The 12,500-nt window shown below is 45.8% G+C and overlaps 2 protein-coding genes across 6 annotated transcripts in view; one reads left to right on the top strand and one right to left on the bottom strand.

Annotated features, from left to right (window-relative positions):
- The window catches only part of TMEM135 (transmembrane protein 135), a 45,941-nt gene that overhangs the window by 1,401 nt on the left and 32,040 nt on the right, over window positions 1-12,500 (top strand). The gene's annotated exons all lie outside the window — the stretch shown is intronic.
- The window catches only part of LOC147010499 (frizzled-4-like), a 19,224-nt gene continuing 10,018 nt past the window's right edge, over window positions 3,295-12,500 (bottom strand). For all 5 annotated transcript variants that reach the window (XM_085859436.1, XM_085859432.1, XM_085859435.1 and 2 more), the window contains 3 exons: window positions 4,990-5,223; window positions 4,154-4,871; window positions 3,295-4,020 (listed from right to left, as the gene is read on the bottom strand). In XM_085859436.1, coding sequence (XP_085715562.1) covers window positions 3,590-4,020; window positions 4,154-4,871; window positions 4,990-5,223 — 1,383 coding nt within the window. In that variant the 3' untranslated portion in view covers window positions 3,295-3,589. The remainder of the gene's footprint in view (window positions 4,021-4,153; window positions 4,872-4,989; window positions 5,224-12,500) is intronic.

The following is a 12,500-nucleotide window of genomic DNA, read 5'->3' on the forward strand; positions in this document are numbered from 1 at the left end:
TAGCATGCCCTCATCCAGGAAACACAACTCGACATTGATATCGAACACATAACCAAGCTTCATCAAGATCGGATCAAAGTCCACGGAGTTATGCTCTGGACAGACAGACACAGACAGACACACAGACATAACGAATATAGTGGTCACTCTGGCTGGCGCTCGTGAACCAATTAAAGGTAAGAAACATATTTGAGGGGGGGAGTCCCACAAATACTTCTTATATATTCTTGAGTGTGCTGCACATGGCTGCGAGTAGCATCATTGGCTGAGGGCGTGGCTGTTGGTGCTGATGCAGTGCCCCCTGTAGGTTCAGGAAGGGATTTGAAATTTTTGCAATTTGTTCAGGGTACCGGAGATGGCTCACCTACTCTTCGCAAAAGACCCCGTGGGATTTTTCACCTCCACCAATTAACGGCGGCAGACGGGACTCCCAGTTTAACATCCATCCGAGGGATGTCACACATTGATGAATCACCCGCCTGTGAAACACCCGAATGACAGTTTATAGCTGGGTCTGGATTTTAGTGGTGAGTGCGCATACCTCCAGGCCATCCTGCCAGCCTCCCACAAACACCAATCAATCCATGTACCTGGACTGGATATAATGCTTCTCTTCACAAGTTTACCTTTCATCGTCGTATGATATTGACAGTTTAGCAAATTTACTTTTAATTTGTGTCAATAATGTCCTTTTTATGAGCCTAGTTTGGTACTGGAAACAAACAAATATTATTGCAATTTCTTAACAACCTTATATAAAGACTCTCCCCCCGCCCAAACCCCCACCACTCCTTCCCTCCCATTGCTTCATGGATTTGTACAGGGAGGCCACAATGTCTTGTCACCCGTTGTAAAAATTGTGACTATCTTTGTGTGCAGTGTTAATTCATTCCCTTTCTCCATTTTTTTTTATACATTGAGTGAATGTAACCATGTGAAGTGAGACTTCCTTTTAATAGTATCACCTCACAAACACTCCAGAAAACGTCCCACAGAACACGGTGCAAAATTATTCTCTGTAATAACAATGATGGAACACAAACGGATCCTTTTTCCCTTTGGACACTTAAGGCTTGTGCCATATGCTATAAAGTTCACAATAATAAATGTCAGTGTCTGTGTGTCAGTGTGTCAGTCAGTATGTGTGTATCTCCTCCCTAACTCCAAAACCATGAAACCTAGCAGCCTGAAACTTTACATGCATACGAGGGTAACTCCAAAGGAGTGCATGAATGAAAATTGGGTGTTTGGGTGAAGTTAAACACCCGTTTTGAAGATAATTAATTGCTTACTTTCATGAAAGGCATATCCTTGATAAGCACAACATTAAATCGCAGGGGTCTTTGCTGCCATTTTGTTTCGGCCTACTCAAAAAGCCTTGCCTTGGAAACACGATCTACTCTCATGGACTAATTAAAGTATATAATCAAAATGTAATTTAAAATTTGAGGATTTTATCTTGTAGAAATCTGAAGTGAAATCTTAAAATTTAAAGAAATGACGAATTCTTAGAAATAAGCGTAAAAGCGTATTTATTAGGCTATGCTCCCACATTCTCCATATTAAGCGAAGCGACGGGTGTGATTTGCGAGCAGTTTGTGGCCTTACTCCTCTGAGCTCTCAAGGTTAACCATGCCAAAACTTTATCGGATCACATTGATTGACTTGCAATTGATATATCGAGCCGCCATCTGTCGCCATATCCGAGGTAGATCCGTAAAAGCCCAAATTTTTTTTCGGATTACCTCGATAAATTGGTGAGATGGTGAGTTGCGATCATCAAATATGGGATAAGATGTGAAAAATAACTGTTACAACGATGGGGAAGAACGGAGATGAAAGAGTAATGGGACCTACTAATCGCTAATTGTTCAAAAACCGAAAGTAGCACAAACAACCTGCAAAAATGTTAAAATGTGATTTTGATCCGGATGCCGACATACGAGGAGTTGTTCAGAGATTGCGTTCCGAATGTTTGACAACAAAACAGATTTTCAAATATCTTTTTCACACAGTCAACAATGTGGGCTGTTGTATAGTTGGAACACCAAATAATTTACACATTCTGGCCCCCAAAAAACCACTCAATATTGTCAACCCAAAAGTATTACAATAATATGTTCAGTTTTGTTGATATTTCTGTTCAATATTTTGCAGTTTGAGAAATAAAATATTTGTCTTTAAATATGTGCTTAATTGTGGTAGTCCAGTAGATGTACGTTAGATCCCGGGCAACGCCGGGTACCTTTGTGGGAGGATGGAGGGGAATGGTTGGGGCGGGAGTCTGGAGGGAGGGAAATGGTTGGGGTGGGAATTCGGATGGAGGGGATGTGTGGTGGGAGGAGGCAGGGGAAGCGGTGGGAGCTGGGACCTGGCATTGCCCGGCAACGTTGGGTACCTTTGCGGGAGGAGGGAGGAAAAGGGTGGAGGAGGGAGGCGAATGGGTGGGGTGGGATTCTGTAGGGGAAGGGGGAGGAGGGATGGCAAGGGTAGACATGGGAGGAGAGAGGGGAAGGGGTGGGGTGGGTCTGGAGAGAGGGGTTGGGATGAGAGGAGGGAGAGGCAGTGGGGTGGGGGAAGACAGGAGGGAGGGGAAGGGTGGAAGGAAAGACCCAGCATTTGCCATTTGTCCCCCCCTCCACCATTTTTTAACTTTTGCTCTCCCCCCCCCTCACTCTCCCATCCCTCCTCACTGTGCCCCCCATCCTCTCTACCCCCCAACCTCTGACCCCCATCCTCTCTGTCCCCCCCATCCTCACTCTCCATTCCTAGCTCTCCTCTTCCTTGCCCCTCCTCACTCGCTCCCCCCTCCCTCTAACCCCTCTTTCCCCACCCTACTCTTCCCTCCTCTCTCCCCCCCTCTCTTCCCCCTCTCTCTCCTCTCCTCACTTCACTCTCCCACCCTCTCTCTCTCTCTCTCCCTCACCCATCTCTCTCTCTGACCCCTCTTCCCCCCTGTCTTAGCATTCCCATCAGCAATACAACGGATGGTATTTGCTGGTGTGTAATAAAGCAAAATAGTACCACAAATGTATGTGGTATAATTTGTAGAACCCTTCAGTGTTGTCAGCTCATGTGATAAAAGGCAATGTCACAATTTTTACAAGGGGTGACAAGACATTGTGGCCACGCTGTTCACCTCTGATGAATGCCATGCATGCACTGTGGCTTGTTTTTCAAACTTTGGAAAGTCACCCACCAAGCCACCAAACTTCTTCTAATGGAGAATGCGCACTATTGCTTTTGATTCCACCCGATTATTTCTGAAAGAAATTAAACGCGGTTCTACTTAAAGAAAGATAAGCCTGCCATTGCATTTATAATATGAATACCATACACACATCCAGATTGATGGAAAAATTGCAGTACTTCCTAATGTAACATTCAAACAGTTTTTGAGCATCGTGAATCTTCCTACTACTTGCGAGGTGATGGGTGATCCAAACTTACCTATTTTACCCATGCATGCTTCCATCTGTGTCAATTAAATGTGAGGGGGGGAGGGAGGTGGGGAGAAGGGGGGAGGGGGGAACTTGTAGCAACTGCAATTGGAGTCATGCCAGGAAATCGGATTCCATTGAACTTTCACTTAAACCACTGTTTCCTGTCCAGGTTTGTACACTCCACCTTCCTCTCTCCCATTGTCAGACACTCCCCACTTTCCAGTTATTCTTATGGCCTCGTCACATTGCCACTGTTCCTTCCGGCTTACAAAACCACGCCACGTCTGCAAAGTTTTGGACGAAGCCACCCAGACAAGAGCTGCAGCACCAGGTACAAGGTCAGATGCAATGATAAAGGCACTGGGACCCAGGCCTAAGCCTGAGTCCCTTTCAGGCCCTGGTAGTCTCCTGGCAAGGTCAAGTTGGAGAAATCTGCAGACCACTGAAGCCACCATTGGAATGGCCGTGAGAAGACTGAAGGCGGCCAGTTTGGTAGTCTGAACATGAAGCTGGTGACACTTGCTGCCTGGGGAATGCAATGAGGCACGGATCCGGTGCATGGACACCAGGCTTATCGCTGGCGATGTCGGTGGATGGAAGAAGGGAAGAGGGCAAATGTTAAAGTGGTTATGTGTTAAGTTTAAGATTATGCAACAAATAATTTTTTGATCAAATATGAATGAATGAGAGCAATGAAATGAAGAACGTACCGTAAAAGCCACTGCCAATAACCAAAAATGCCATCAAGGGGCTGAGGGAAAGGACAGCAATTGCTGCAGGATTTCCATTGCCCAAGTAACAGAGAGCTGTAAGGGCATCAGGTGAAACGCATCGCCACACCAGGACCACTCCTGTTTGAAGTGCTGGAAGAGCCCAGGCAGCAGCATGCAAATATGCGGCGTAAGCAGCAAGTGATTCTGCTCCCCACTGATATGCGGTGGCCAAATACCAAGTCAATCCTCCAGCCACCCACCAGGCCGCAGCCGCCATCACAGAAAAATATCGCAGGACAAAGATGGTGGCACAGGCCGAATTAGCTAGTCCATTAAGGGGCAAGTAGGCCATGGCTGTCGTCATCAATAAAATCTTGCAAGAAGTTCTACGTTGGCCAATAGCCAACCGTATTAAGTACGCCACGGCCTGGATGGTATGACAAGCAGTGAAGAAGATGAAAGCTCTTTGAGGGTAGGGGAAACGTCTTGGTTTAATAATGAATGTAAGGAGTGTTACAATGGCTATGACGAAGATTGTCGATGCCCACAAACCCATCCAAACATCTATAAAAATTCTTTCAGAGTGTGGGTACAGCCCATTATTGTCGCAACGTGGAACGCAGCAGTTTAGAGCTGCCACAAATGTGTAATGGTTGTGATAGAATCCAAGATGGTGGCAGGCTTCTTTGGGATCTTTCCCATTGTGGTTCCAGACCTACGTGTGAAATGTTAGCACGTGTCAACGATTAATTTCCAAATTGCCACCAAAACAATTGCTTTTGTTATGAAAATTGTGCTGACATTCATTGTAGTGTCGACAGTGACAGACAGACCTCAATCTCTCCCTCAGCTGCGACCTTATCTTCTGGGCTTTCCATGCACATGTGATCAGGGCCATTGTGTGGCAGAAATCTGTTGCAGTCGAGGCTTTCGGGCCACTCAAAGTGTAACTTTCTGAGAAATGGGGCACACTGCTGATGCACAGCCTGGCACATCCCCGCACATGGACCAATAGGCTTCAACATGGTCTCATCACAGAGTGGAAAATGTGAAGAACATAGGAAGAACTGTGGGAAAGAAAAACTGCACTGTGAGGTGAAACATAATCTGATGGAACGACTTATACCCTGCAGTATTCCCCAATTTGAAATTCATGATTTACAAACCTTTCCTGCTGCAATGAGAATCAACATTTGGAAGACATTGGATAGTGGAATGAAAACAACCCAACAGGAAGTCCTTTTTCTTATAAGATGGTTCATTAATTATCTATCTTAAGCAAGAAACATAATTTTAAGGAAAATTGGGATGGGTTGGCAGGAATACCTTGAGGTACGCACACTTGCCTCTCAGCCGTCTAGCCTCGGTTTGAATCTCGACCCAGCTATAAACTGTCATCCTGGTATCTCCTAGGCAGGCTGAGGCATCGGTGTTTGTGCGCCACTTCTCGGATGGACGTTAACCTGGGGGTCCCGTCTATCAGCATTTGTTGGTCGACGTAAAGTTCTATCGGCGGTACCATGAAGAAGTTAAAAAAAATCCTACTCTAACCTACAGGAGGCACTGCATCAGCAGCACAGCCATGCTCCCAGCAATGATGCAACCAGCAGGTACATCCTGCATACTAAATGAAGGAATATTGGAAATGTCATATCCCGAATCAACTCTGAATGAAGAGAAACTTCGATTACGATCACCGACAAAATGCTGGGTCCGGTGTTGATGTGCTGCTTCTCTCTCTCTGTCTCTCTCTCTGTCTCTCTCTCTGTCTCTCTCCCTTTCTCACATGCAGTGCAAGGCTGCTGGGTTGCATCATTGGGTGAGGACATTACTGCAGTACTGCTGATGAGGACATGGCATAGGTGGGTGCGGATGAGGACATGGGTGAGGACATGGCAGCCCCCTGCTGGTTTGAGCAGGAATTTGTAATTTGTTCATGGTGCTGGCGAATGCTCGCCTTCTTTTTGTGAAGGACACCATGGGATCTTTAACATCCACCAAATAATGCAGGCAGACAGGACACCCCTTTAACGCTCATCCGAGAGACAGTACACACACTGAGGAATCACCCTGTGCCTGTGTTACCCCAGGATGACAGTTTATAGCTTGGCCGAGATTCAAAATGAGGTTAGACAGCTTAGAGATGAGTGTGCATACATCTATGCCATCCTGCCAAGGAAATGTAGTCTCAGGATTAGGCCTTTTGACCCTTGCTATCATGCTTGTGCCATATGCATATCCCAGCAGCCCCCATCGAATGTAGGCACTGCTAATGAGACCATTAATCTCAATCTGGAAATGTATCCACTGTACCTGCGCACAATGGCTTACTCTTTTCAAATTGAAGCACAGGAACGTTTAAAGTCCAGTGCATAGCTGCTGGACATCAATGACCAAAGAATAACATCCTCGATGATGCAGCGCCTTCTGCAGCTACTGCACCAGAATTGCAATTTTCAACTTCCCGTAATGCCATCGGCTATCCAACACTAACTAAACAGCTCAATGACTAGCAAGTTATAAATTGATGTATCCTTCCACCCTCTTTGTTATTACTTTGAAATATTGCCATGAGCACTGACCTAAATGTATTTTTTTTGTGGTGAAAGTGAACAGTTAGAAACTGACTGTTTAGTATTTAGTTTGTTGTGAGTGTGAATGTTCAGAAACATAAATCAGAAGACCGATCTATATGTAACTATATAACATGGATTGTACTAAATTATATAACTTGGATATCTTACTGAAGGCTTAAGCGCTGGGCTGGCCAACCATCCGAGCTGGCATAATAAAGCCAGCCGGACATCATCCAACTCTCCTTAAAAATACAATTTTCTCCAATGTAAGGTGGCACAGCTTAACCTCATGCTGGTAAATATATTATTCAAGCTTTTCTGAGCTTTTCTTTGGTTATAAAAACATAATATACTTGTTGCAAAGAAAAGGACAGAATTTTTTGATCCCTCTCACATCCTTAACCAATCCATCCCTCTCTCTTTTCCCTCTCCTCCCAACCTCTTTTTCTCCCTCTCACCCTCCCTTTTCACCCATATCCCACTGAAGATCCAGCTTGTGTTTCTTTGAGCTAATTGAGGACCTTGTCCACGTCGTTTTTATACAAGGGTCTAGGCTCATGAAAGAGCTTCATGATAAATGGTAAATGGTTTATAGACGACCAGAGGATTTTGGAAGGGAGGGAAGATGGAGGGAGTGAGGGGAATGAACGTACACGAGGAAAAGAGAAATAACAATATATTGTTGCGAATCTGGAACCCATGAGCACACAGCATTCAGGTCCTATAGCTCAGTTATTTCGATAAGTGAATGTAGATAGATAGCTCCCTTTCCCTAATCTAATGGGTGAATAAATGTACTTGCGCTGTGAATTACTTTGATAGTCGGGGTTTTCTTTCATTTTTACACCCCTCATAACTACGACAACGCCAGCATCACCTTCACCTCGCTCTGGCCGACGCTACTGCCTATGTACGTGTCAGCACATACGTGGGCGGAGCCCACACAGAATAAAATTCCTCTGGCTGTTTGGTGGGCAGAGCCCATGCAGAATAATGTTCCTCTGCCTGTTTGGTGGGCAGAGTTCAAGGAGGAGCCTCGCGGTGGCCCTTGACCAATCAGCATGCTACGAGTGGGGTGACTGCCGCTCAGCCAATCAGATCCCGCGACAGGGAGAAAGGGGTCCGCGTGACGTCACCACGCCCCCGGGCCAATCGACGGACTTGCTGCTCGTGTTGGCCAGTGACAGGGCGACGAGCGATTGTGCACGCCAAAACTGTCCAGTAAGGGAGAGCGGGGAGGGCGGAGGCGTCCCCCCCTCCCTGCCCCCAGAGACAGGGTGAATAAGGGTGCGGCGCATTCGGACAGCAAAACAGTTCGAGATTCAGAGATCCTGCCACCAACAGAACCGCAAGGGGTGCACACCGTCTCTCTGATGGATACAGAGGAGAGGTTTGGTTGCCAGGACGAGCGCCGAGGGCAGCTGAGGAGGCTGATCGCGGCTCGCCGGTGTCTGGATTCTGCTTGCCTCTCGCTGGTGCCTGGTTTGAATCAGCTCGAAGACCACACGAGGTGGACAGGTCCGAGGCAGGCTCTGGTCTTCAGCTCGCCTTTCCCCTCCGAGCTGGAGGCCTCAATAAAGGCTGTGGCCACCATTTCGTGTGTGTGTGTGTGTGTGTGTGTGTGTGTGTGTGTGTGTGTGTATGTGTGTGTGTGTGTGTGTGTGTGTTTGTGTGTATGTGTGTGTGTGTGTGTGTGTGTGTGTGTGTGTTTGTGGCACCAGTCTAGTAAGTAATAAATTGTTAAGTGCCTTGCTGTACATACATGCATCTTTATATTCGGATAACTCTGCTTTTTGTGTGATTCCCTCCTCCCCCCCCCCCATCGTAAATAAACCCACGTATTAAATGTATCAGTTCGTTTTGGGTTTCTTTTATTGGCTTAGCGTGACGCGTGTTGGTGAATTATAAAGGCTGTTGCCGCTGTAAAGGGACATTTGGACCGACGGAAGCTCGGTGACCGTCCGCTCGGGTCGCACACGGTTCGAGCACGCTAGTGGCTCGTTCCATACGAGCGCCGTCGAGGGTGAATTCCCCCAGTAGTTTGGACGACGTGAGTATTTAGATAAATTGAAATTGGCAATCGACCCTACCTCACGTGGTCGACCTATTGGCGAACTTCGGTCCGATAAGGGACCTGTCGGCTCCGGAGTTATCCGGGGTGACGACCTATAAATTCCGGGTGTTCGGTGGAGCCAACTCTACTGCTCCATCTAGCGGTCGTGCTCATCGCCGATACCCGGCCCGCAACAATATCACATCTTGGATGAGGACATTTTATGGGGGAGACATTATTTTTGATGTAACATGAATTACAAGGAATTAGAAAGACTGGACAAATCAACACAGCATTTGGTAATTTGATTTTGGATACCAGCTTCACAAGCAATGTGGGCAATCACATCACATCATGAATGAGCCGGCTGGGTTTTATTTTACCGACAATGTAATAATGACATGGCATTTCTCCTTCGACGAGCTTAACTTCCTGAAGAAAAACAGAATCCAAATCCATTTATACTGTTATGGTTGTTGGGGTAGATGGAGGAATTTCATGGCAAATTTAGGATTGTATGGAGTTGCTTGGTCCGTAGATGTGTAGGAGACATCTCGATGTATATTAAATATGGAAACTGTGGGCTTAAGTGTTATGTGTCACAACACGGGGGTTGGTGCTGTGTTAATTAGATTGGGATTAAGGCCAATTTCACCCAGTATGTGATTGCCCCTTGTGACCTTTTCCGACGTTTTTGCATTTACAAGCCAGCAATAAAAGAATTACGTTCTTATAACAATAATAACACCAATAACAACTGAGCCGCACGTCCAAGTAGGTGAGAAGCCCCACCTTCCCTGTTTCGTACCAGCAAGTCATGCCCCTGAGGTTTATGATTGGTCGGTGTGACATGGGGAGGGAAGGGAATGATCAAAGAGCGGAGAGTTGTTGTGAGGAACGTGGCTGAGACAGAGGATCTCATTTTTGCTCTCCTCTCGACATGAGGAAATGGCTGCGCGATTATCGTATTCATGCTGGTGAAATTTCCAGCGTGCTGGGCAAGACGCTAGCCATTCCTATTCAGCTGAGTCGCGAAGTATGCATGGTTATAAGAAAGAGAGGAAGAGGAGCGCACCTCTCAGTGAACTCAGCATTATCCCATTGGGTTTTAAAGGAGGAAGGTGGGCGATCGTTGTGAGCAAATCTCATGTAACAGGGGAACATTCGGCATATTCGTTCATGAAAAGAAGCTGCACAGTGGTTGGTGAGCCCTGGTGTTGAATACCGCCTCACGAATTACTTCATGTATGTGACTGCAGAGAGTGGCTTGGCACCATTTTGGGTGCGGTTTCCCGCGCAAGACGCCACGGTTCAATCGCCAAGTTCATGAAAGACCATCTCTGGACAAAGCTAAGTGCCAGAATAATGGGAGGATTTTCTTTTATTTCGTTTTCCCCTTGTCTTTATTAAAGTCCCTGTGTAGAGGTGCCTTGACATTAGGCTTTAATTTACCTCGTGTTTTATTATTACATTTTGAATTATTACCATTGTAAATATTTGATCTATTTTCATTAGACCCCTGTGTTTATTTTAATTTGCTTGTGTTGTCTATCTGTCATGGGTTCGAGGATAAACCCCTTGTGCTGTGCTTCCGTCATGTACGTGCATTTGCTATCCATTCCCCTCCCGCACGCGCCATAATCTCCGAGGATCACGCGTTCGCCTCTAAAAGAAACCGCTCGGCGATCCGGCTTGGTCGGTGTTAACCGCCGGTCGACGAGAATTGGGTTGGGAGAAATAACCTAACCGCCAGGGCTCTGACAATACTATACACTATATTCAGTTGGATTTGAACCCACAACCACTGGGATTCGAGTCCAGTGTCATGACCAGTTGGCCCACCTTGCACAATCTACTTTTGAAAGGATAACAAAGATGACAAAAGAGATCTTCGTCAATCTTTCAGAGGTTCATCAGTGAGTGTGGGCAGTGTTTTCGGTAAAATAATTGTTAAATAATTTTGAAAAAAAGTTGGATTTTTAAAAATCACTCCATAGTGCCTAAGCCTTTGTAGCTATGTGAGAGGTAATATTAAATGATCCCCGACCCCATTCCTTAATGAGTGTAAAGAAGTGTTTTCGGCCAAACAAAAAAATTCCATTTATTCAAAATACCAACAGGATTAGAACAGCACGGGTCAATGCTGGGTACCCCTGTGAGTTCTGAAGAGCGAGTTGTCTGTGTATGTGTGTGTGGCAGTGTGAGGCCATTTCTTTAATTTCTATACAATTCCACACCCATGGACCAATCTCTACCAAATTTTTCATACATGCTGGGGGTACGCATGGTCAGGTCATGGGCACAAGAACCGCCCCCCCCACCCCAAGAAGAAACTGACCTCAAAGAAGGAAATGAGGTAATTTGGCCAAACATTGCTGAGATACACTCCCGGGTTGAGTTTTGCTCCATACATCAATCTTTGTGATTGTTTAAAAATGTCTAAAGAATCCAATCTTGATCGGTTGACCAAATATGTATATGCATATATATTTGTACATATATATATATATATATATATATATATATATATACATAGAAACATATATATCTATATATATACATATATATATATATATATATATATATATATATATATATACATATATATGTGTGTGTGTGTACATATTGTTGTGGTTCTCGGAACTGCATGCATCCAAGAGATAGTGGTCCCAAGACAGTTATTCCATTAATATACGTGTCGATAGTCCCTTTCCTCTTGTCTAGTGGGATAACAGGGGCGTGCGTTGCGATGATCTCATAGCTAGGTTTGCTTACATCATTTTTTCTTCATTTCGTCCCTACTCTTCTTTTCTGATTATTCCTGAGGTAAATCTGAGCCACGTGTGCCTTCGCTGTGAGATGGGCCCTCAAGGAGGCCAGCGCGTGCGGCGCCACTGAGAGGAAATGATGACGCGCGGGCATTAACAGCGCAGAGCCCTCGTTCCCAAGCGAGCCCTAAACCCAACGTGTGCAGCCAGTGCCGGATTAAGCCTCGGCTGGCCCTAAAGCACATTTTGAATTTTTAGAGAATGGCCTGAAAATTTTAAATTAGATCTCAGGCTCATGGAAATGGACCCCAGACAAAAGATGAACTGATTCAAGAACAAAATATTTAATATAAAAAAAGACAAATATTTAATGTGAAAATAATTTTTGGCCCAAATTTTTGGCTGGCCCTAAGGCACATGCCTTGTCTGCCGAATGATTAATCCAGCACTGTGTGCAGCGAGTCATATAGTGAGTGCACTTGGCAGTCCGGGATTATCGACTCGAGCTTCCGATGATCTGGGGAAGATTGCCGGTTGCATTAAAAAGGCATATGAATGAATATCTCTTAAGAGGCTGCACGAATGGTGTTTTTCACAACACAGGAAACACAACCAGCACGACGCCCACGCTGCACGAAACGTGTACGGAGGTCGATAAAGGCGACTCCACGCCACGTTGCGTGGGATACGAGTGTGCAGAGTAAAAGCGGCGCGTTCCTTTTCAACCAAATATCTGATACATATCGGTGTCTCCGCCCCATGCACACGCTCGCAGAATCGGGCGAATGCAAGCACTGACCACGTTCGTAATGGCTGAACGAACCAACCACTGTATGGAATGTGCTCGAAGGCAGACACGTACGACGCTCGCGAAACATGCATGGATTTATCTATAACAATGTACCTTCGGCCCTCGCTGGTAGTAGTGGATTCCCCACGGATGGTGA

This window comes from Eptatretus burgeri, chromosome 16 (genome assembly GCF_056783735.1).
Source record: "Eptatretus burgeri isolate ZD-2024b chromosome 16, Ebu_testis_v1, whole genome shotgun sequence".
Taxonomy (NCBI): Eukaryota; Metazoa; Chordata; class Myxini; order Myxiniformes; family Myxinidae; genus Eptatretus; species Eptatretus burgeri.